The sequence below is a fragment of the Erythrolamprus reginae genome, chromosome 2 (assembly GCF_031021105.1).
Source record: "Erythrolamprus reginae isolate rEryReg1 chromosome 2, rEryReg1.hap1, whole genome shotgun sequence".
NCBI lineage: Eukaryota > Metazoa > Chordata > Lepidosauria > Squamata > Dipsadidae > Erythrolamprus > Erythrolamprus reginae.
In genome coordinates this window covers 30,256,204-30,280,426 of record NC_091951.1, presented here as the reverse complement: position 1 = coordinate 30,280,426, position 24,223 = coordinate 30,256,204, and the positions used below count along the sequence as shown (strand labels likewise).

Genomic DNA, 24,223 nt, shown 5'->3' with positions numbered 1-24,223 from the left:
CCCTGCTTTGAAACTAAACCAGAGCAAAGTGTGTTTCACTTTGTGAAAGAAGAAGGACTTTGAATTGCCTCACAGCTGCAAGCTAAGTATCACAGAACTGATAAGGGACTTGTACAAATTACCAGTTTGTTTGGAGACGAGTGCTCTTTGCTATACCAAAAGAGGGCTTAGGTTAAGTGAATTTTCCTTATAAAGAACATTGTTTTGAATTTTCAAACGTGTGTGTGTCTGAAATTTGTACCTGTGAATTTTTGGGAGAGAGCCTGACAGAACACATTGTAACTTTGAACGGTCACTAAACGAAACCGTTGTCAGTCAATTGCCACGGTCTGCAATTATTTGTGGGCGGGACTTTCCGATACTCACAATCTCCCAGTTTCTCTTCCAGAAAAAGGAGCTGTTCGCTGAGGGATTCCACGTGGTCCAAGTAAAGAAGGCGATTCCACATCTCCTTGATCTGGGTGGGCTCCACGGAGGTGGGCAAAATGGAGATGGCTTGCTCCAGGCGCTGAGGAAAGGGAAGGCCCGAATCGATTATTAAGAATCTTCTTCCATTGCCTTCTGAGCGAGGCGCTTCCCTCCTTGTCTCCTCTCATGATGGAGAAACCCTGAATCCCTCCCGTTTTAAAGCCCATTTTAAACCTCCCTCCCCAAAATAAAACAAACCAAGCTAGATGCCTCTTTGCCTGGGGAGACTGCATAGGTTATGACCTTTAAAGGTTATGACCTTTAAAGCCCTACATGGCAACTGGACCAGAGTACCTCCGGAACTGCCTACTACCGCACGAATCCAAGCGACCGATAAGGTCCCACAGAGTTGGCCTTCTCCGGGTCCCGTGGACTAAACAATGTCGTTTGGCGGGCCCCAGGGGAAGAGCCTTCTCTGTGGCGGCCCCGGCCCTCTGGAATCAACTTCCCCCAGAGATTAGAACTGCCCCCACCCTCCTTGTCTTTCGTAAATTACTCAAGACTCACTTATACCGCCAGGCATGGGGGAGTTGAGACACCTTTCCCCCAGGCTTCTTTATATTTTGTTTCATGTTTGGTATGAATGTGCTGTTTGGTTTTAAAATATATGATAGGGTTTTATATGCTTCTTTTAATATTAGATTTGTTTTGATATAATATTATTTTTATTGTTGTGAGCCGCCCCGAGTCTTTGGAGAGGGGCGGCATACAAATCTAATAAATAATAATAATAATAATAATAATAATAATAATAATAATAATACAGTAATAATAATATGCAGGGACTGCATTCATGTCAGATAATAATACTAATAATAATAACAACAACAACAGCAACAACAACAAAACAATAACAATAACAACAGATCCAAAGTGCAGACTCTGTAAAGAAACAGACGAAACAATCGACCGCATACTAAGCTGCTACAAAAAGATCGCACAGACTGACCACAAGCATAGACATGATGCTGTGGCACAGATGATCCACTGGAACTTGTGCCAGAACTACCATCTACCAGTGGCAAAGAACTGGTGGGATCATAAGCCTGAAAAAGTGGTCAAAAATGAGCAAGCAAAACTACTGTGGGACTTTTGACTTCAGACTGATCGAATTTTGAAACATAACACACCAGACATCCTGATTGTGGAGAAAAAGAAAGTATGGATCATCGACATCGCAATCCCGGGAGACAGTAGAGTTGAGGAGAAGCAGCTAGAGAAATTACTGAAATATGAAGATCTAAAAATCAAGCTGCAACAACTCTGGCATAAGCCAGTGAAAGTGGTCCCAGTGGTCCTTGGCACGTTGCGCGCAGTGCCAAAGGATCTAAGCAGACATTTGAGAGCCATCAGAATTGACAAAATCTCCATCTGTCAATTGCAAAAAGCCGCTTTACTGGGATCGGCACACATAATTTGCCGCTACATCACGCAGTCCTAGGTACTTGGGAAGCGCCCGACTGGTGATGAAATACGAAATCCAGCATAGTGATCTTGTTTGCTGTGTTGTATTCACATAATGATTTGATTTGATTTGATTTGATTTGATTTGATTTGATTTGATTTGATTTGATTTGATTTGATTTGTATGCCGCCCCTCTCCATAGACTGGGGCGGCTAACAACAATAATAAAACAGCATATAACAAATCTAATGTTTAATAATTAAAAAACCCTTATTAAAACCAAACATACACACAAACATACCATGCATAAATTGTATAGGCCTAGGGGGAAAGGGATATCTCAATTCCCCCACGCCTGACGGGAGAGGTGGGTTTTAAGGAGCTTACGAAAGGAGAGGAGGGTGGGGTCAGTCCTGATCTCTGGGGGGAGCTGATTCCAGAGGGTCGGGGCCACAGCAGAGAAGGCTCTTCCCCTGGGTCTTGCCAAACAACATTGTTTAGTCGATGGGACCCGGAGCAGGCCGACTCTGTGGGACCTAACTGGTCGCTGGGATTCATGCGGCAGAAGGCGGACCCGAAGAAATGCTTCATCTACCCATCCACCCCGCGCATCCCAAAACCCGGCTGCGTTCCAGCTGTGGCACAGGTGCCATAGGTTCTCCATCACCGGATGATAACTTTGCTTCTCGAGTGGTGTATTTCAATAGAGCAGAGCCTCACCTCTTCCAGCTGTTCCACTTTTGCTTGAAGCTCCTGGATCTCATTGGGAATTATCTCCTGAATCCCTAAACTTTGTACTGCAAGAGAAGAAGGGAGAAAATGAGAACTGATAATTGAGCTGTACCAAAAGATGTAGAGGTAGACCTCAAGTTACGATTAAAATTGAGCCCCAGATTTCTCTTGTTAAGCTTCTAGTTTGTTTAAGTGCGTCTGGCCCCATTTTACAACCTTTTTGGCCCCTGTTGTTAAGCGAATCACAGCCACTGATAAAGTCAGCAATCTGGTTGTTAAGTGAATCTGGCTTCCCGGTGGACTCTGCTTGTCAGAAGGTTGCAAAAGGGGATCGCGTGACCTTGGGATACAGCAATGGATGTAAGTATGAACTGCTTGCCAAGCATCTGAATTTTGATCACATAATCACAGGAATTTATTTATTTATTAGATTTATTAGATTTGTATGCCTCCCCTCTCCGTAGACTTCGTAGAATGCTGCAAAGGTCATAACATCGGAGCAGATTACCTCCAGGACCACCTTCTGCCGCACGAATCCCAGCAACTGATCAGGTCCCACAGTGTAGGCCTTCTCCGGGTCCCGTCGACTAAGCAATGTCGTCTGGCGGGGCCCAGGGGAAAAGCCTTCTCAGTGACGACCCCGGCCCTCTGGAACCAACTCCCCCCTGAGAACTGCCCCCATCCTCCTTGCCTTTCGTAAGTTGTTGAAAACTCACCTTTGCCACCAGGCATGGGGAAATTGACACCTCCCCTAACTACTGCTTTATGTATGGTTTGATTGGGTTGTGTGATTATTTTATTAATAAGGGTTTTTAAATTGTGTTTTAAAATACTGGATTTGTGCATTGTTTATTATTGTGGTGAGCTCTCGGAGAGGGGCGGCATACAAACCTAATAAATAATAATAATTATTATTATTGTTGGTGTTGTTATTATTATTATTATTATTATTATTAAAAATAGTCATAAATCACTTATTTAGTGCCCTTGTAACTTTGAATGGTCACTAAACAAATTTGTAATTATTTGTATATGGACCTTTTTTATTTGTGGATGGTTGGCAGAGCTTAATCTATGGGACCCTACAGTGTAATCCCATGCATGTTTTATCAAGCCTCAGATTCGCTGATCTAAGATGCTCCATTTTCTTGCAAATTTTATCTAAAATTGTTTCGATTGTTTTGCCAAGCAGTTTGATTCCTATCTCCATTTTTATGCCCAGACTGCATTTTCACTTCCTCCTGGAAGAGAAGCAGACTAGAAACTTAACAAACAATGACGTAAATACGTTTTCAAAAACTTTGTGAAAACTTAGGGCCTAGAAGCTTGTTTCTGCAAAAGTGAAGAGGTTCATCAAGTGCAACACTCAACGCCCAGCCTGTTATGTACTAACAGTTGTACATGGTTTCACCCAGGTCCAGTGTTTGAATGGGAGAAAATTGACGGCAGAAAAAGACCTCATGGTCCATCTAGTCTGCCCTTATACTATTTCCTGTATTTTATCTTACAATGGATATATGTTTATCCCAGGCATGTTTAAATTCAGTTACTATGGATTTATCTACCACGTCTGCTGGAAGTTTGTTCCAGGGATCTACTACTCTTTCAGTAAAATAATATTTTCTCACGTTGCTTTTGATCTTTCCCCCAACTAACTTCAGATTGTGTCCCCTTGTTCTTGTGTTCACTTTCCTATTAAAAACGCTTCCCTCCTGGACCTTATTTAACCCTTTAACATATTTAAATGTCTTGATCATGTCCCCCCTTTTCCTTCTGTCCTCCAGACTACTGTATACAGATTGAGTTCATTGTCTTTCCTGATACGTTTTATGCTTAAGACCTTCCACCATTCTTGTAGCCCGTCTTTGGACCCGTTCAATTTTGTCAATGCTCAAACACGATTGGTTGTCGTATCTGACAGCTCCCTATAAACGGGCGAACTGTGAGATTGCAACTTGCTGGTTGTCTCGAACAGTTGTTGAGTAAAGAGCTGTTTTGAAGACTGTCTCCTATCATCCTTCCCACAACTTAACACAGTCAACCTTATTTACGGAGGAGTTGCACATTACACAAGCCGAATAATGTCCGGCTGTAATGAGAAACCCACAACATTGGCGAAGAGTATTTCCTCCACACGGAGAGAAGTTGAGAAACTGAATGTATCACCTTCTCACATGCTTTGGGCCTCGTGATCTGCACCTCAGCACAACCAAAGCAGAAGCAACAGATGAAGACTGGGCTGTCATAACTCTGCCCCTCCCCAAGTTTTTAATTTTTAAATTTTACCTATACCGTATTTTTCGGAGTATAAGACGCACTTTAGTTTTTGGGGCGGAAAATAGAGGGGGGGAAATCTGCCTACCAGGTATTCCTCTGGCCAGTGTCCTTAGTCTGGTCAGCTTCAGCACATTATTTTTTTTACGGTATATTTTTTTTTATTTTTCTCCACCATGACATAAAACAATATATGGTTATAAACACAACAACAATGCTTAAAATCAAGCATATACAAACTTTCCTTTTCTCATCACTCGTTCCATGGAGGGTCTTATCTCTCTTCCCGTATAAATTCTTTTGTTAATTTTATACATTATTAGCAATTCTTACAATTCTAAATTAAAAATTTTCCCTCACCATCTTACTACGAAAGGTTACAACAATGTAAAGAATAATTCAATTTCAATTCAATTTATTAGATTTGTATGCCGCCCCTCTCCGAAGACTCGGGGTGGCTCGCAATAATAATAAAAACAATATTCCAGCGAAAACAAATCTAATATTAAAAAGCACATAAAACCCTATCATATTTTAAAAAGCAAACAACATATACATATCCAAACATAAATATAAAAAAGCCTGGGGGAAAGGTGTCTCAACTCCCCCATGCCTGGCGGTATAGATGGGTCTTGAGTAATTTACGAAAGACAAAGAGTGTGGGGGCAGTTCTAATCTCCGGGGGGAGTTGATTCCAGAGAGCCGGGGCTGCCACAGAAAAGGCTCTTCCCCTGGGGCCCGCCAAACGACATTGTTTGGTCGACAGGACATGGAGAAGGCAAACTCTGTGGGACCTTATCGGTCGCTTGGATTTGTGTGGTAGCAGGCGGTTCCGGAGGTACTCTGGTCCAATGCCATGCAGGGCTTTAAAGGTCATAACCAACACTTTGAATTGTGACCGGAAACTGATCGGCAGCCAATGCAGGCCATGGAGTGTTGAAGAAACGTGGGCGAATCTAGGAAGCTCCACGATGGCTCTCACGACCGCGTTCTGCACGATCTGAAGTTTCCGAACACTTTTCATAGGTAGCCCCATGTAGAGAGCGTTGCAGTAATCGAACCTCGAGTCGATGAATCTCTTTTATCTAAATTTAATCTTATATCATATAGTTGATTAAAAATTCTCTCTATATATATGTATCTTTAGTAAAAGAAACTATTCATAATATGGAACCTACATTGTAAAATAAAGTTCTATATGTTTAAAACTAAACAATAAGTAGATTTTGTGTTATATCATTATATAGTGCTACCACCATTTTTCATCTTCTATCAGCTTCAGCACATTATTTTATCCCCTAGTTCAGACTTTAAAAAACTTTATTCCGAAAGAGTAACAATGAAAGAGCCTACAAGCTGGTAAGAGCTGAAAAGATCGTTAACACCTCATTAGGGCTGGAAATAAACTTATTCGGAGAAAGTGGAGCAGTGAAAAAAAGCCTGCATAGACTTGGGGCTAGAAAAACATTTTTCAGAGAGAGTAACAATGAAAGAGCCTGCAAGGTAAGAGCTAGCACCTCGTTAGGTCTGGGACAAAAAAAACCTTCAAAAAAATTACATTCAGAGTACAGACTCACCCAAATTTTCAGCCTCTTTTAGGGAGGAAAAAAATGAGTCTCATATTCAAAAAAATACGGTATATATCAATGCGTGAACAGTGTGGCACTTGGATGTCATACATTCTAATGCAAATAAAACTAGTAGTATTAATCATAATTATTACATTCAACCAACTTACATATTTCTAATAATAATACTATACATTATATATTAAGTTGTAGTCTACCATTATTTAATTATTCCATGTTTTCTCTTATTACTTTTATTTTATTATATAAAAGTGTATATTTATTTACTTATTTACTTATTTACTTATTTATTAGATTTGTATGCCGCACCTCTCCGGAGACTCGGAGCAGCTCACAACACAAAACACAGTACAAATCTAATGATAAAAACAATTTAAAACCCTTAATATAAAAACAATCATACATCTCAGACAAACCTTGCATAAAACGCAAACAGCCCGGGGGAATCAATTTCCCCATGCCTGACGGCAGAGCTGGGTTTTAAGGAGTTTGAGAAAGGCAAGGAGGGTGGGGGCAGTCCTAATCTTCAGGGGGAGTTGATTCCAGAGGGTCGGGGCCGCCACAGAGAAGGCTCTTCCCCTGGGTCCTGCCAGACCACATTGTGTCGTCGACAGGACCTGGAGAAGGCCAACTCTGTGGGACCTAACTGGTCACTGGGATTCGTGTGGCAGAAGTCGGTCCTGGAGATATTCTGGTCCGATGCTGTGAAGGGCTTCATAGATCATAACCAACACTTTGAATTGTGACCGGAAACTAATCGGAAACCAATGCAGACTGTGGAGTGTTGGTGTAACATCGGCATATCTGGGGAAGCCCATGATTGCTCTCGCAGCTGCATTCTGCACGATCTGAAGTTTCCGAACATTTTTTCAAAGGTAGCCCCATGTAGAGAGCGTTACAGTAGTTGAGCCTCGAGGTGATGAGGGCATGAGTGACTGTGAGCAGTGACTCCCGGTCCAACTGGTACACCAGGCGAACCTGTGCAAACGCCCCCCTCGCCTCAGCCGGTCAGCTGTGGATCGAGGAGGATGCCCAAGTTGAATGCTAATATTCTCCATTTCTCTTATTTCTATCTCTTACTCCAACTTTTAATTATGTCGCTCTTTTATTAAAATATTTTTCTTTCTATCTTATGTAACCTCTAATCATGTCACCTACCTTAAAGGGGAAAGAAAGAGAGAGAGACTTAACAAAAAGCAAATCAGAACAACAAACAAGGCTCTCAAAGTTTCAATGGCCCTGGGAAAAAATTCTCCTTCGTTCTAAGTTGGTTCTTCCCTTGATCAGTTTCCACCCATCGTTTCTTTCCACCCAGCCTTTTCGCACTGCAAGCTCTGGGGTCATCATAACACCCACCTTTGGTGCTAAGCAGAGGGACGGCCTGACCGGTGGGAAGCAGGCGACAGGTCTTGCCATCTGGCTCAAGGGCGTACCCAGCCCGGCACTGGCACTTGTAGCTGCCCGCGGTGTTAAGACACTCTTGTGCACAGCGAGCAAGTGGTGTGTCGCACTCGTCCACATCTAAACAAACCAAAAGCACAAATTAAAGAGTGGATCAAGACGGAGAGTTTTAACTGGTTTATTTATTTATTTATTTGTTTATTTGTTTGCCTGTCTGTTTGTTTGTTTGTTCGATTTCTAGGCCGCCCTTCTCCTGAGACACAGGGCAGCTTGCAACATATCAATACATAACAATGGAAGAAATCAAGATTAAATAAAATATCATTATAAAAAACCCTTAAAACATCTCACAGATGGCCACCTCATACAACTCTCTGTCATATCCCCAATGTCATATCTCCAACAGTCTACTGGAGGTTTGTTCCAAGCATCTGCCAAAATTGTCATTTTTCCCCCCAGGGCCGTTATAACTTCAAACGGTCACTAAATGGAACTGTTGTAAGCCGAGGACTATTGGTATTCATAGAAACATAGAAGATTGATGGCAGAAAAAGACCTCATGGTCCATCTAGTCTGCCCTTATACTATTTCCTGTATTTTATCTTAGGATGGATATGTTTATATGTTTAAATTCAGTTACTGCGGATTTACCAACCACGTCTGCTGGAAGTTCGTTCCAAGCATCTACTACGCTTTCAGTAAAATAATATTTTCTCATGTTGCTTCTGATCTTTCCCCCAACTAACCTCAGATTGTGCCCCTTTATTTTTGTGTTCACTTTCTACCCACTCATTGTGGTGGGTAAAGGGTTTGTATGTCAATGATCAAACAAAAGTCAATTTTACCCAATTTATCCTGGTTGGGGAAGCACTGCATTAAAGTTAATAATAAAGATAATAATAAAGATAATAATAATAATAATAATAATAATAGTAATAATAATAATAATAATAATAATATGACGACGAGGATGATGATGATGGGGTTTTTAAAATGTTTTTAGTAGAAATTTAGATTTGTTATAAACTGTTGTTTCCACTTTGTTGTGAGCCGCCCCGAGTCTGCGGAGAGGGGCGGCATACAAATCTAAATAAAGATAAAAGAAAGAAGAAAGATGATGATATTGGAACAATATCATAATCTTTTGGGAACCATTTGATCCCATTTGTGCAACTGACAGTATTTTTTAAAGCAGATTAACAGAGTTGGAAGCGACCTTGTAAGTCATCTAGTGCAACCTCCCACTACCCCCATTCAAGCAGTAGACCTTATTTATTTATTTTATTTATTTATTAGATTTGTATGCCGCCCCTCTCCGTAGACTCGGGGCAGCTAACAACAATAATAAAACATCGTATGACAAATCTAATATTTAAAATAACTAAAAAGCCCTTATTATAAACCAAACATACACAAAAAAATACCATGCATAAATTGTATAGGCCTAGGGGGAAAGGAATATCTCAATTCCCCCATGCCTGACGACAGAGGTGGGTTTTAAGGAGCTTATGAAAGGCGAGGAGGGTGGGGGCAATTCTGATCTCTGGGGGGAGCTTTTTCCAGAGGGTCGGGGCCACCACAGAGAAGGCTCTTCCCCTGGGTCCCGCCAGACGACATTGTTTAGTCGACGGGACCCGGAGAAGGCCAACTCTGTGGGACCTAACTGGTCGCTGGGATTCGTGCGGCAGAAGGCGGTTCCTTGCGACGTTTTTGACAGATGGTGGTCTGGTCTCTTCTTGAAAGCTTCCATTGATGAAGCTCGCACAATGTCTGAAGGCAAGCTACATACATTTACTACATAACCATCAATAATAATAATCATGGTCAAAGGACTCCTGCTTGAGCAGGGGGTTGGACTACATGACCCTACAAGGTCCCTTCCAACTCTAGTACTAATTTAATTCTCATCGAATAATAAGGAATAGACCCATCTTCGAATATTCAGTAACCGAGTTGTCGAAGTGTGGAACTCATTACCGGACTCCATAGTGTCATCCCCAAACCCCCAACACTTTACCCTTGGATTATCTACGGTTGACCTATCCAGATTCCTAAGAGGTCAGTAAGGGGCGAGTACAAGTACACCAGAGTGCCTTCCTTCCCCTGTCCTATTGCTCTCCTATATTTATTTTTATTTTTTATTTATTTTGTCCAATACACAATGAGGGTTTTAGTGGATATATATCTATATACATATAGTAAAATACATGATGAAGGTTATAGAGGAGATACCCATAGTAAAATATATCTAAGAAATAATAGAAAAGAAGATATAGTAATAGAACATATCAATGAAAGAGTAGAAGAAGAGATATAGGAATAGAGGAAAGGTATAGGAGATATAGGAGAGCAATAGGACAGGGGACGGAAGGCACTCTAGCGCACTTGTACTTGCCCCTTACTGACCTCTTAGGAATCTGGATAGGTCAACCGAAGATAATCTAAGGGTAAAGTGTTGGGGGTTTGGGGATGACAATATGGAGTCCGGTAATGAGTTCCACGCTTCAACAACTCGGTTACTGAAGTCATATTTTTTACAGTCAAGTTTGGAGCGGTTAATATTAAGTTTAAATCTGTTGTGTGCTCGTGTGTTGTTGTGGTTGAAGCTGAAGTAGTCGCCGACAGGCAGGACGTTGCAGCATATGATCTTGTGGGCAATACTAAGATCTTGTTTAAGGCGTCTTAGTTCTAAACTTTCTAGGCCCAGGATTGAAAGTCTAGTCTCATAGGGTATTCTATTTCTATATCTCCTATACCCTTCTTCTATTCCTATATCTCTTCTTCTATTCTTTCATTGATATGTTCTATTACTATATCTTCCTTTCTATTCTTTCTTAGATATACAGTAATACCTCATGATACGAACTTAATTGGTGCAAGGAGGAGGTTCGTAAGACGAAAGGTTCGTAAGACGAAACATTATTTCCCATAGGAAACAATGTAAAGTCAATTAATCCATGCAACCAAACCCCCCCCCCCCGCAAAAAAACGGCTTTCGGCGACTGCTGGGAAGCCACACGGCTGTTTTAAAAGGTGACAGCCGGCCTGGGGGGCTTCCCAGCACCCCCCGAACCCGGGTTCGGGGTTCGGGGGGGTGCTGGGAAGCCCCCCAGGCCGGCTGCGACCTTTTAAAAGAGCCGCGCCGCTTCCCAGCTGTCTCCTGAAGCCGAACGCGGAAGTTCGGCTTTGGCGTTCGGCTTCAGGAGACAGATGGGAAGCGGCGCGGCTCTTTTAAAAGGTCGCAGCCAGCCTGGGAAGCCCCGCCGCCCGGCTGTCACCTTTTAAAACAGCCGCGCGGCTTCCCAGCAGTCTCCGAACGCCGGTTCGTAACTCGAAAAAAGTTCGTAAGAAGAGGCAAAATTTTTCTGACCCCGGGTTCGTATCACGAGTTGTTTGTAAGACGAGGGGTTCGTATCTTGACGTACCACTGTATTTTACTATGAGTATCTCCTCTATAACCTTCATCATGTATTTTACTATGTGTATATATATATACAGTATATACCCACTAAAACCCTCACTGTATTGGACAAAATAAATAAATAAAAATAAATAAACTCCATCCTTTAAAAAAAAATCCACTGCTCACCCATATGAAAAGAGGACTCTGCCTATTGGCCTGGTACCAGAAGAAGGAGACCCAGAAAATCTGAGCAAAGAGAGAAGGTCCTGGACCAGGAACCAAATCCCCGAGATTCCTGCCTTCCACTCACCAATCTGGCAATATCGTCCGCCCCAGCCAGGCAGACACTGGCACTTATTTGGTTGGATGCAGCTGCCTCCGTTCTGGCATGACTTGTGACAAATGGCTGGGGGCGAGAAAGGAGAGGGGAAGGCTCATCGCGTGTCTCCACACTTAATAGAAACATAGAAACATAGAAGACTGACGGCAGAAAAAGATGGTCCATCTAGTCTGCCCTTATACTATTTCCTGTATTTTATCTTAGGATGGATCTATGTTTATCCCAGGCGTGTTTAAATTCAGTTACTGTGGATTTACTAACCACGTCTGCTGGAAGTTTGTTCCAAGCATCTACTATTCTTTCAGTAAAATAATACAGTGATACCTTGTCTTACAACCTTAATTGGTTCCGGGACGAGGTTCTTAAGGTGAAAAGTTTGTAAGACAAAACAATGTTTCCCATAGGAATCAATGGAAAAGCGATTAATGCGTGCAAGCCCCAAATTCACCCCTTTTGCCAGCCGAAGCGCCCATTTATGCGCTACTAGGATACCCCTGAGGTTCCCCTCCATAGGAAGCTCCACCTTCGGACTTCTGTGTTTTTGCGATGCTGCAGGGGAATCCCAGCAGGAGAATCCCAGCATTGCAAAAACAAGCGCTTCGCTGGCAATGGAAGTCCGGAGGTGGGGTTTTCCATTGAGGGGAGCCTCGGGGGAATCCCAGCAGCGCAAAAACGGGTGCTTCGCTGGCAATGGAAGTCCGGAGGCGGGGCATCCCAGCGGCGGCGGTGGGTTTGTAAGGTGAAAATAGTTTGTAAGAAGAGGCAAAAAAATCTTAAACCCCAGGTTTGTATCTCGAAAAGTTTGTATGACAAGGCGTTTGTAAGACGAGGTATCACTGTATTTTCTCACGTTGCTTTTGATCTTTTAGATTAATATAGATGATAGGTACCGTGTTTCCCCGAAAGTAAGACAGTGTCTTACTTTCTTTTTATCCTCAAAAGCCCCACTATGTCTTACTTTCGGGGTATGTCTTATATTGGAAAAAAAATTGTCAAATTTTTTGTTTTAACCATAAAATTAACATTTATTTACAACCTGAACAGTATTGTATTCACCACAAAACAGCAGATGATACCCCAGTATGCCAGTGTGTATGTTTTACTGATGTATGATTAATACTGTGTGCATTACCGTATTTTAAGCAGGAGGCGGCAGTGACAAGTGCAGGGGACGGCGCGGTGACGTATGGAGAGGGGGCGCGGCGCGGTGACGTATGGAGAGGGGGACGGCGCGGAAGTGGGTAGTAGGCGGCGCTCATTAAGATCAGAGGGAGCTGGCAGACGCGGCGACGTATGGAGAGGGGGACGGTGCGGACGTGGGCAGGAGGCGGCGCGCAGCTAGATGAGAGGGAGGCGGCAATACCCCCGTGTTTCCCCGAAAGTAAGACATATGTCTTACTTTCGGGGTACGGCTTATATTAGCCGACCCCCCTGAAACCCCCGATACGTCTTACAATCGGGGGTGTCTTACTATCGGGGAAACAGGGTACGTATGTAGAGGTAGAGGTAGGTAGGTAGGTAGGTAGGTAGATAGATAGATAGATAGATAGATAGATAGATAGATAGATAGATTAATATAAATGATAGGTAGATAGAGGTAGAAATAGAGATAGATAGATGATAAAAAGCTAAGATAATATAAGTTATAGATCAGCGGTTCTCAACCTTTTTTTGGCTATGGAGCCTTGTTTGAACCATCTCTAAAATCTTGATGCCCCTCCCCCCATGACACATAATTCTTACTATTCAAAAAATGAACTCGACACATGCGGAGGAAGCCTAAAAGGCCATTAACTTGGTTTAAACAAGGCTCCAATGACCCCAATAAAAATCAAATTGCCCCCCTGTGGGCCGTGGGCCCCATGTTGGGAACCAGGGATATTGATGATGGATAAGATAGATGATAGATAAGGGAGGGAGGGAGAGGGAGCGAGCGAGCGAGCAAGAGATAAGAGGGAGAAAGAGAGAGAGGGAGGTGATATTAAGAGAGGGGCGGCATACAAATCTAATAAATAAATAAATAAGAAAAAGCAGCCAACAGGTAAACGAAACATTCCACTAATCTTCAAATCCCTCTGTTAAACATCTGTTACTGTATTTAGCGCATATAAAGTCCGTCAAAAATTGTGCTATGGAATTTGGTCACTCACCTTCCTCACACTTAGTGTCCCCCAGGTGACGTTTCTTCCATCCCGGGCAGCAAATGATGTGGGCCTGTAAGATCTCTTTTCGTACCTGTCGCGTGGCTACCCTGTAGGTTGTCCTATAGAAGAGAAGCTATGGTCATTCTTTTGAGTGGAGTGGACAGAACATCAAATTGCCCCATCTATTTTCTGTACATTTATTTTACTTTCCGGAACAGGGTCACTTACAACAAAGGAAGGACATTAAGTATTTATTAAGTAAGTATCTGTTAGATTTGTATGCCGCCCCTCTCCGAAGACTCGGGGCGGCTCACAACAACAACAACAATACAATATACAGAGTACAAATCCAATATAAATTAAAACCGAAATTTAAAACCCATCGATATTAAAAACAATCCTTACTGCACAATCACACCATTCTCATGTATTACAGTCAGGAAAAAAAGGTGGTGGTGAGGGGAAGAGATTTTATTTTATTTATTTTTATTTTATTTATTTATTTTACAAAAGGCTCACTGTTGAGCCCCCAAGCTTTCCTGTTGTAGTTTTCCCTCTCCTCTGCCCCAAATATAGGACCCACAGATCTTTTTGAATCCTCGTCTGACCAAAATGTTGCTCTTACCTGTAAGAACTGCACACACGAGGTCCTGGGCACAGCTTCAAATATGGCTGGTGTTGGGGCTTGGTGTACGTCTCATTGTAGGCTAAGGGGATTCTCAACATATTTCGGGCACACACTCGGCTGCGGATAGAAATGGAAGGAGATATTTTTTAATTTCTTTGTATTAAATTAAATCCAGTCTCTGATGGTTCTTCCAATATAAACACCAATTTGTCTGCAAATGCTTGTATGTATAAATGTATGTTTGTTTGTTTGTTTGTTTGTTTGTTTGATTGATTATTTACTTATTTACTTACTTACTTACTTACTTATTTATTTATTTATTAGATTTGTATGCCGCCCCTCTCCGCAGACTCGGGGCGGCTAACAACAATAATAAAAACAATGTATCACAAATCTAGTATTAAAAAGTCTCTAAAAACCCCTTATTTAAAAAGCAAGATATGCACACAACATACCATGCGTGAATTATATAGGCCAGGGGGAGATGTCTCAGTTCCCCCATGCCTGACGGCAGAGGTGGGTTTTAAGAAGTTTGCGAAAGGCAAGGAGGGTGGGGGCAATCCTAATCTCTGGGGGGAGCTGGTTCCAGAGGGTCGGGGCCGCCACAGAGAAGGCTCTTCCCCTGGGTCCCGCCAGACGACATTGTTTAGTCGACGGGACATGGAGAAGGTCAATTTTGTGGGACCTAACTGGTTGCTAGGATTCGTGCAGCAGAAGGCGGTCCCGGAGATATTCTGGTCCGATGACATATATACATATATACACACACCCACACACCCATATGTAAACAAACGAACGCCAAACTCTCTAGCAATTCATCTTCTGAATGGTTGATCAGTGGAACAGCTTGCCTCCAGAAGTTGTCAATGCCTCAACACTGGAAGTTGTTAAGCAGATGTTGGATAACCATCTGTCTGAAGTAGTGTAGGGTTTCCTGCCTAAGCAGGGGGTTGGACTAGAAGACCTCCAAGGTCCCTTCCAACTCTGTTGTTGTTGCTGTTGTTGTTGTTGTTGTTATTACTACTACTACTACTACTACTACTACTACTACTATTTATTATTATTATTATTATTATTATTAAAATAATTTTTATTGATTTAAAAAAATATATATACATCTTCACATTTACAAAACATAACAAAAAAAGAAAAAGATACAAAACAAAATAAAACAAAACACATAGAGACAATAATAATAATAATAATAATAATAATAATAATAATAATTAAATACAATAAACAATATTAACAATGACAATAAACAAACAACAAAATATATATCATTTGTATTCTCTCGTGAGGAGGAAAAAATAAACAATCTTTTCTGATATCAAATTATTTTTTAGTGGTGTTGTTTTCTTAGCCGCTTTCGTACACTCCTACTTGGTTAATTTAATTTCATCCAAATTTTATTTTAACAAAACACTATATATATATCATATTTGATCTGTTATATATTTAAAAAAAGAAAATAATATTGCTATTGATATATTTTAATTTAAACTTTATTTCTTCTTTGAAACCAATCATAAAAAGAATTCCATGTTTTATAATCCGAGTCTTCTTTGTTTTTTAATTTAAGGGTTAAAGCATCAGATTCTGCACAGTCTAAATTTTTATTATTATTATTATTATTTTAAAAAAAATATTGTTATTGTTATTGTTACTGTTACTGTTACTGTTACTGTTATTCTCTTTCACACATCACCTGGAAAAAGGGAAGCAATGAGTTCAGGTGCATGGTTTGGAGTGGAGAAAAGCAGGTACAGAAAGAGAATAAAATAAAGTCTACTGTTCAAAGCATCTCTCACTCCTTCTAAGCAATGGTTCTCAACCTTTCTAATGTCGTGACCTGCTAATACAGTTCCTCATGTTGGGGTGACCCCCAACTATAAGTCTAGTGCCCATTCTGATATGTTGTAAGCTGTGCTCAGTCCCTGAGAGGGGTGGAGTATAAATCCAATTACCGTAATAAATAAACGATAAATAAATAAATCCCCCCAACAGAGCTTTAAGCTGATTGGCAGGAAGGTCAGAGGGACAGCCCCACTGTAAACGCCTGATTGGTCGGATTGTAAAAGTATGTTCCAGGGTGCCAGAATAGAATCTTTAGTTCCTAACACCATGGGAAATTTGTCTTTTCTCAGGGTCTTAGGTGACCCCTGTGAAACGGTTGTTCGGCCCACAGAGGCTTTTCAATCCAAAAACAGAATCAGGAGTCTTTTTTTCTCATGGTGCTTTTTCAAAAGGCAACTGGACTATGTTTTTTCCTTGAGGAAAACTTTTCACCTCTCATCCCAGAAACTTCTTCAATTCTGACTGAATGGAAGCAGGGTGGGGTGGGGAATGGAAGGATCCTCCCTCAATTATCATAACCGTGTGCAGGATTTACAGCAGTGTTTCTCAATCTGGCCAGTTTTAAAATAGGTGGACTTAAACTCCCAGCATTCCCTAACCACAATTAAACTGGGTGGGGAATTCTGGGAGTTGAAGTCCACCCATCTTAAAGTGTCTTAGGTTGAGAAACTCTAAATTATAGGTATAAGAGGGGTGGCATATAAATCTAAATAATAATAATAATAATAATAATAATAATAATAATAATAACAACAACAACAACAACAATAACAACAACAACAACAACAACAATAAGCCAGTAAAAGTGGTCCCAGTGGTTCTTCGCACAGTGAGCGCAGTGCCAAAGGATCTCAGCAGACATTTGAAAACCAAAGGAATTGATATATTTTATATTTATTCATTCATTCATTCATTCATTCATTCATTCATTCATTCATTTATTTATTTTGTCCAATGCACAAAGAGGGTTTAATGGGTATATATCTATATACACATAGTAAAATACATGATGAAGGTTATAGAGGAGATACTCATAGTAAAATATATCTAAGAAATAATAGAAAAGAAGACACAGTAATAGAACATATCAATGAGTTCCACGCTTCGACAACTCGGTTACTGAAGTCATATTTTTAATATAATCTCCATCTGTCAATTGCAAAAGGCTGCTTTACTAGGATTGGCACAAATAATTTGCCGCTACATCACACAGTCCTAGGTGCTTGGGAAGCACCCAACTGGCAATGAAATATGAAATGCAACATAGTGATCTCGTTTGCTGTGTTGTATTGATTATCATCATCACCACCATCCATCCATCCATCCATCCATCCATCCATCCATCCATCCATCCATCCATCCATCCAAGACTTGATGAACTCAATCTGTATAGTCTGGGGGACAGAAGGAAAAGGGGGGACATGATCGAAACATTTCAATATGTTAAAGGGTTAAATAAGGTTCAGGAGGGAAGTGTTTTTATTAGGAAAGTGAACACAAGAACAAGGGGACACAATCTGAGATTAGTTGGGACATGAGATCAGAAGCAACATGAGAAAATATTATCTTACTGAAAGAGTAGTAGATGTTTGGAACAAACTTCCAGCAGATGTGGTTGGTAAATCCACAGTGACTGAATTTAAACATGCCTGGGATAAACATATATCCATCCTAAGATAAAATACAGGAAATAGTATAAGGGCAGACTAGATGGACCATGAGGTCTATTTCTCCCGTCAATCTTCTATGTTTATACGTTTCTATCTCTCATTCCCAGCATCCAGTCAGAACCGAAGAAGCTTCTTGAATGAGAAGTGAAACATCTTCAAGGGGGAAAAAGAGAGAGAGAAAGTCCAGTTGCCTCTTGAAAAAGCAATTTTGGGCGTCCATTGGAAAAGTCTGTATGAGTATCAGATGTGGTAATACGAAGTAATAGTTGTGAGTAATAGGCAACAGAGAACTAACACTTTTTTAGCAGAATTTTTTTCTACATTTAAATAGCTTGAGTTATGACCATGATGGAGTATACCCATCAAGGTCGTAACTTGTGGCAATTGTAAAAGCAGTCAAATAAGTGACTTGATTTTAGGACCTTCTTTGTGTCAGTCGCTGACAGAATCACTGCCGTTATTAAGCAAAGAACACAGTCATTAAAGCAAACTGCCGGTTTGCCCTGGTCGCGGTTTTCCCAAAATCAGAAGAAAAAGTCAGTTTTTATCAAAACTGTCATAAAATTTAATTACATGACTGCAGGACACTGCAAATAGACATAAACGGAGGCTGGTTGCCAGGCACCCAAAGGGGGTGTAAGTCACCCCGTCAAAACTTCAAATATTTGTTAACCGACTGGTCATAATTCAAGGACTACCTCTATTCAAAAATCTGCAGAATTTAGCATGAGTTGTGCCACGAGAAGAAGAAAAAAGAACATTAAAGGACATCCATCATTCATCCTATTTGATGAATCTTTAAAAAACATAGAAAAAGACCTCATGGTCCATCTAGTCTGCCCTTATACTATTTTTTGTATTTTATCTTACAATGGATATATGTTTATCCCAGGCATGTTTAAATTCAGTTACTGTGCATTTACCAACCACGTCTGCTGGAAGTTTGTTCCAAGGATCTACTGCTCTTTTAGTAAAATAATATTTTCTCATGTTGCTTTTGATCTTTCCCCCAACTAACTTCAGATTGTGTCCCCTTGTTCTTGTGTTCACTTTCCTATTAAAAACACTTCCCTCCTGAACCTTATTTAACCCTTTAACGTATTGAAATGTTTCGATCATGTTCCCCCTTTTCCTTCTGTCCTCCAGACTAAAAAAAGCCTAATATAGTGTTGCAATCCTCAGGATATTCTTGTGGCAGTGAGTTCCATAGACACTAGTTCCTGTCCCAAAAAATCAGGAACTTCTTCTTTTTTTTTGCCTCTTCGCTTTCATCTGCTGCGTTACTGCAGGTCCAACAGTAGCCAACCAGAACCAAATGAATGTATTTATTTTATTTATTTATTGGATTTGTATGCCGCCCCTCTCCGTAGACTCGGGGAGGCTAACAACCATGATAAAAACAGCATGTGACAATCCAATAATAAAACAACTAAAAACCCTTATTATAAAACCAAACATACACACAGACATACCATGCATAACTTGTAATGGTCTAGGGGGAAGGAATATCTCAACTCCCCCATGCCTGGCGGTATAAATGAGTCTTGAGTAGCTTACGAAAGACAGGGAGGGTAGGGGCAATTGTAATCTCCGGGGGGAGTTGGTTCCAGAGGGCTGGGGCCGCCACAGAGAAGGCTCTTCCCCTGGGCCCCGCCAAACGACATTGTTTAGTCGACGGGACCCGGAGAAGGCCAACTCTGTGGGACCTTATCGGTTGCTGGTATTCGTGCGGTAGCAGGCGGTTCCGGAGGTAATCTGGTCCAATGCCATGTAGGGCTTTAAAGGTCATAACTAACACTTTGAATTGTGACCAGAAACTGATTGGCAGCCAATGCAAGCCACGGAGTGTTGAGGAAACGTAGGAGAATCTTGGAAGCCTCACGATGGCTCTTGTGGCTGCGTTCTGCACGATCTGAAGTTTCCAAACACTTTTCAGAGGTAGCCCCATGTAGAGAGCGTCGCAGTAATCTAACCTCGAGGTGATGAGGGCATGAGTGACTGTGAGCAGTGACTCCCTGTCCAAATAGGGCCGCAACTGGTGCACCAGGCGAACCTGGGCAAACACCCTCCTTGCCACAGCCGAAAGATGACGTTTCAATGTCAGCTGTGGATCGAGGAGGACGCCCAAGTTGCGAACCCTCTCTGAGGGGGTCAGTAGTTCCCCCCCCCAGGGTAATGGACGGATGGATGGAATTGTCCTTGGGAGGCAACACCCACAGCCACTCCGTCTTGTCTGGGTTGAGTCTGAGTTTGTTGACACCCATCCAGGCCCCAACAGCCTCCAGGCCCCAACATCACTTCCACTGAATGGTTAACTCACACGCCAGAGTTGTGTTTTGACGCAAAACGTGTCTCTCGATTGTTTTCAAGGCATCACTACATTTTTTCAGATGCTTCCCAAAAACAATAAAGAGGAACTGCTTAGTGCTTGAATCTTCTGGCTGTTCTGTATTATTTCACCACTTAGTTCCCTTCTTTCCAAATCGCCTTACCCCTCTCGTTGCTTGCTCTGGCCCAGCGATTCCCGCAGAAGGAATATGACAAGGAATTTCCCACAAAGCAGGACAATGGGACCGGTGGCTGGCCCCCCCATTTCCCAACGTGCAGGAAAGCCCTCAGAGCCCAGGACCTGTGGGAGCCAAGGAGAAAGGATAAGAGAACAATATACAATTTATGCATGGTATGTTTGTGTGTATGTTTGGTTTTAAATAAGGGTTTTTAATTATTTTAAACATTAGATTTGTTATATGCTGTTTACTACTGTTGTTAGCTGCCCCAGGTCTATGGAGAGGGGCGGCATACAAATCTAATAATAAACAAAACAAAACAAACAAAACAAACAAAACAAACAAAACAAACAAAACAAACAAAACAAACAAAACAAACAAAACAAACAAAACAAACAAAACAAACAAAACAAACAAAACAAACAAAACAAACAAAACAAACAAAACAAACAAAACAAACAAAACAAACAAAACAAACAAAACAAACAAAACAAACAAAACAAACAAAACAAACAAAACAAACAAAACAAACAAAACAAACAAAACAAACAAAACAAACAAAACAAACAAAACAAACAAAACAAACAAAACAAACAAAACAAACAAAACAAACAAAACAAACAAAACCAAACCAAACCAAACCAAACCAAACCAAACCAAACAAACCAAACAAACCAAACAAAACAAACCAAACAAACCAAACAAACCAAACCAAACCAAACCAAACCAAACCAAACCAAACCAAAACAATGCCAGCACTGGGGGGGGGGATCTGTATTTCCTGCCTCTTTGGCCCTCTCCTAATGCTTAGCCAGCAGAAAGGGGGCTCCCTTAATTCCCCTCCCTCCTCCTCCCCATTCGGAAGGGACCATCCCTTGGCTTCTCCAGAAACCACAGCTCTGCACTGGGGTATGTCACAATTTGCAAAACACACCCAGGAAATTTGATGACAACACGGAGCATCAGGTTCCTCTGTAAGATCTTACTCAAAATTCACATGATACAACCGGCTGAGATTTTCCCCATGTTGCTACATCCCTGATTTATGACCCAAATGCTGACAACATGCAGAGAGGGGGAGAGGGAGGGAGAGAGAGGGAGAGAAAGAGGGAGGGAGGGAGAGAGAAGGGGAGAGAGGGGGGGAGGAAGGGAGAAAGAGTGGAGAGAGAGAGAGGGAGAAAGGGAGGGATGGAGGGAGGGAGAGAGGAGGGGAGAGAGAGGGAGAGAAAGAGGGAGGGAGAGAGAAGGGGAGAGAGGGGGGAGGAAGGTAGAAAGAGTGGAGAGAGAGAGAGGGAGAAAGGGAGGGATGGAGGGAGAGAGGGGAGAGAGAAGGGCAGAGAGGGGGGAGGAAGGTAGAAAGAGTGGAGAGAGAGAGAGGGAGAAAGGGAGGGATGGAGGGAGAGAGGGGAGAGAGAAGGGGAGAGAGGGGGGAGGAAGGTAGAAAGAGTGGAGAGAGAGAGAGGGAGAAAGGGAGGGATGGAGGGAGAGAGGGGAGAGAGAAGGGCAGAGAGGGGGGAGGAAGGTAGAAAGAGTGGAGAGAGAGAGAGGGAGAAAGGGAGGGATGGAGGGAGGGAGAGAGGAGGGGAGAGAGAGGGAGAGAAAGAGGGAGGGAGAGAGAAGGGGAGAGAGGGGGGAGGAAGGTAGAAAGAGTGGAGAGAGAGAGAGGGAGAAAGGGAGGGATGGAGGGAGAGAGGGGAGAGAGAAGGGCAGAGAGGGGGGAGGAAGGGAGAAAGAGTGGAGAGAGAGAGAGGGAGAAAGGGAGGGATGGAGGGAGGGAGAGAGGAGGGGAGAGAGAGGGAGAGAAAGAGGGAGGGAGAGAGAAGGGGAGAGAGGGGGGAGGAAGGTAGAAAGAGTGGAGAGAGAGAGAGGGAGAAAGGGAGGGATGGAGGGAGAGAGGAGGGGAGAGAGGGGGAGAGGGGAGAGAGAGAGAAAGGGGGGAGATGGAGATAGAGAGGGAGAGAGAATGGGGAGAGGGGGGGAGAGAGGGAGAAAGGGAGGGATGGAGGGAGAGAGGGGAGAGAGAAGGGCAGAGAGGGGGGAGGAAGGGAGAAAGAGTGGAGAGAGAGAGAGGGAGAAAGGGAGGGATGGAGGGAGGGAGAGAGGAGGGGAGAGAAAGAGGGAGGGAGAGAGAAGGGGAGAGAGGGGGGAGGAAGGGCGAAAGAGTGGAGAGAGAGAGAGAAATGGAGGGATGGAGGGAGAGAGGAGGGGAGAGAGGGGGAGGGGAGAGAGAGAGAAAGGGGGGAGATGGAGATAGAGAGGGAGAGAGAATGGGTAGAGGGGGGGAGAGAGGGAGAAAGGGAAGGATGGAGGGAGAGAGCAAGGGGTAGAGGGAGAGAAAGAGGGAGGGAGAGAGAGTGGAGAGAGAGAGAGAGGGAGAAAGGGAGGGAGGGAGGGAGAGAGGAGGGGAGATGGAGATAGAGAGGGAGAGAGGGAGAGAGAATGGGGAGAGGGGGGAGAGGGGAGGAGAGAGGGGGAGGGGGAGAGAAAGAGAGAAGGGGAGAGAGGGGGGAGGGGGAGAAAGAGGGAGGGATGGAGAGAGGGGGGAGAGAAGGGGGAGAGGGGGGGAGGGAGGGAATGGGGGGAGAGAGAGAGAACGGAAAGGATCTTCCCTTCTGCAGCATGCAAGAACCCGGAATTTCAAGCTCTCAAACTCAAAAAACAGAGAGCGCGAAGAGAGCAGGAAAAAGTTAGGGCTGAACTGCAAGGCTCTGGATGGCCCCTAGAGGGCCCCACAGCCCCACAGAGCGCTCGAACGTTGCTGCCCTTTCTGGTGATCCAGAGATTTGCAACTCAGGTCCCTAAAACAGGAGCGGCTCCTGCATAGTTTTTTCCTCCCCTGCCCACTTTGCAGTGGGGCGTACATGCGTGATCTGGATCTCTGTCCTTTAAAAAGCTGCCCAGCCACTCACGCATGCTCACAAGCCCTCTTGCACTGGGCTACCTGTTTCCGCAGATCTCCGTCTCCTCAGCCAGCCTGGAGACTCCAGAGCAGGAGCTGCAGTGAAGTTGTCGGGTTCGGGCTGGCTTGGATGGTGGTGGAGTTTGTGTGTGTGTGTGTGTCTGAACTCGAGCTGCCAAGTCCCCACCTCTCTTGGACAGCGTCCACACACCCCTGCAGCATGGCAAAGCCCCCGTGCTCCCTGGCATTTCATCCCCTGGCACGAGTCACGGCCCTCCGACCCTGGTCCCGCCGAGCAGGCGAGTGGCCCAGACAGGGCCCCATTGTCCCCTCCGCCCCCTTTGAATTCCTCACCCCTCACGGAACACATGGGCCCATTGTCACGGCTCAGGGGCTTGGGGAGGGGGCGGCAGGGCGTTCTGGAGGGGGAGAGGCATCCCCCCACAAGATGAGATATTTGGGGTGTGAAGGAGAGGGAGGTGCGAAATGGCAGGGCACGGCGTCACCGGCAAGAGAGAGAGAGAGAAAGCACCGCGAAGGCCTTTGAGAACCGTGGTAGCTTTTCACAATAGGACAAAGGCAGGAACCGGTTTCAGGCCCTGACGGAAAATATCACCCACAGATGTCGGCTTTTTTAAAAAAAGAAGAAGAAAAGGAACCAGCAGATCTCCAGCCAGACACTCATAAAGCCCTCCCAACACAGGAACTGAGGGATGTCTGGGTGGGCCAGGCCGCTAGGCCTCAGCATGGTTTCAGGCCTCCTTCACGATCGCCTGAGGTTGCCCTCACGTCAACCCCAGATCTGGCAAGGCCCCCAAAACTGGAGCGTGAAGACTCAGCTGGACTGGAACTGCGGGAGAACCACATCCATTCCCATCCTTGAGGAAAGACCGCAGGAGATTGGCT

General features: G+C 43.4%; 1 protein-coding gene across 3 annotated transcripts in view; it reads right to left on the bottom strand.

Annotated features, from left to right (window-relative positions):
• The window catches only part of EGFL8 (EGF like domain multiple 8), a 45,434-nt gene that overhangs the window by 5,731 nt on the left and 15,480 nt on the right, over positions 1 to 24,223 (bottom strand). The window contains exons 1-8 of one of the 3 annotated variants that reach the window (XM_070744108.1): positions 23,360 to 23,447; positions 20,404 to 20,540; positions 14,382 to 14,501; positions 13,763 to 13,875; positions 11,583 to 11,678; positions 7,825 to 7,989; positions 2,594 to 2,670; positions 367 to 508 (exon numbers count right to left, since the gene is read on the bottom strand). In XM_070744108.1, the coding sequence (XP_070600209.1) occupies positions 367 to 508; positions 2,594 to 2,670; positions 7,825 to 7,989; positions 11,583 to 11,678; positions 13,763 to 13,875; positions 14,382 to 14,501; positions 20,404 to 20,504 (814 nt within the window). In that variant the 5' untranslated portion in view covers positions 20,505 to 20,540; positions 23,360 to 23,447. Of the gene's footprint in view, positions 1 to 366; positions 509 to 2,593; positions 2,671 to 7,824; positions 7,990 to 11,582; positions 11,679 to 13,762; positions 13,876 to 14,381; positions 14,502 to 20,403; positions 20,541 to 23,359; positions 23,448 to 24,223 lie in introns of those variants that run through there. The other 2 variants (XM_070744107.1, XM_070744109.1) reach the window with 2 other exon arrangements.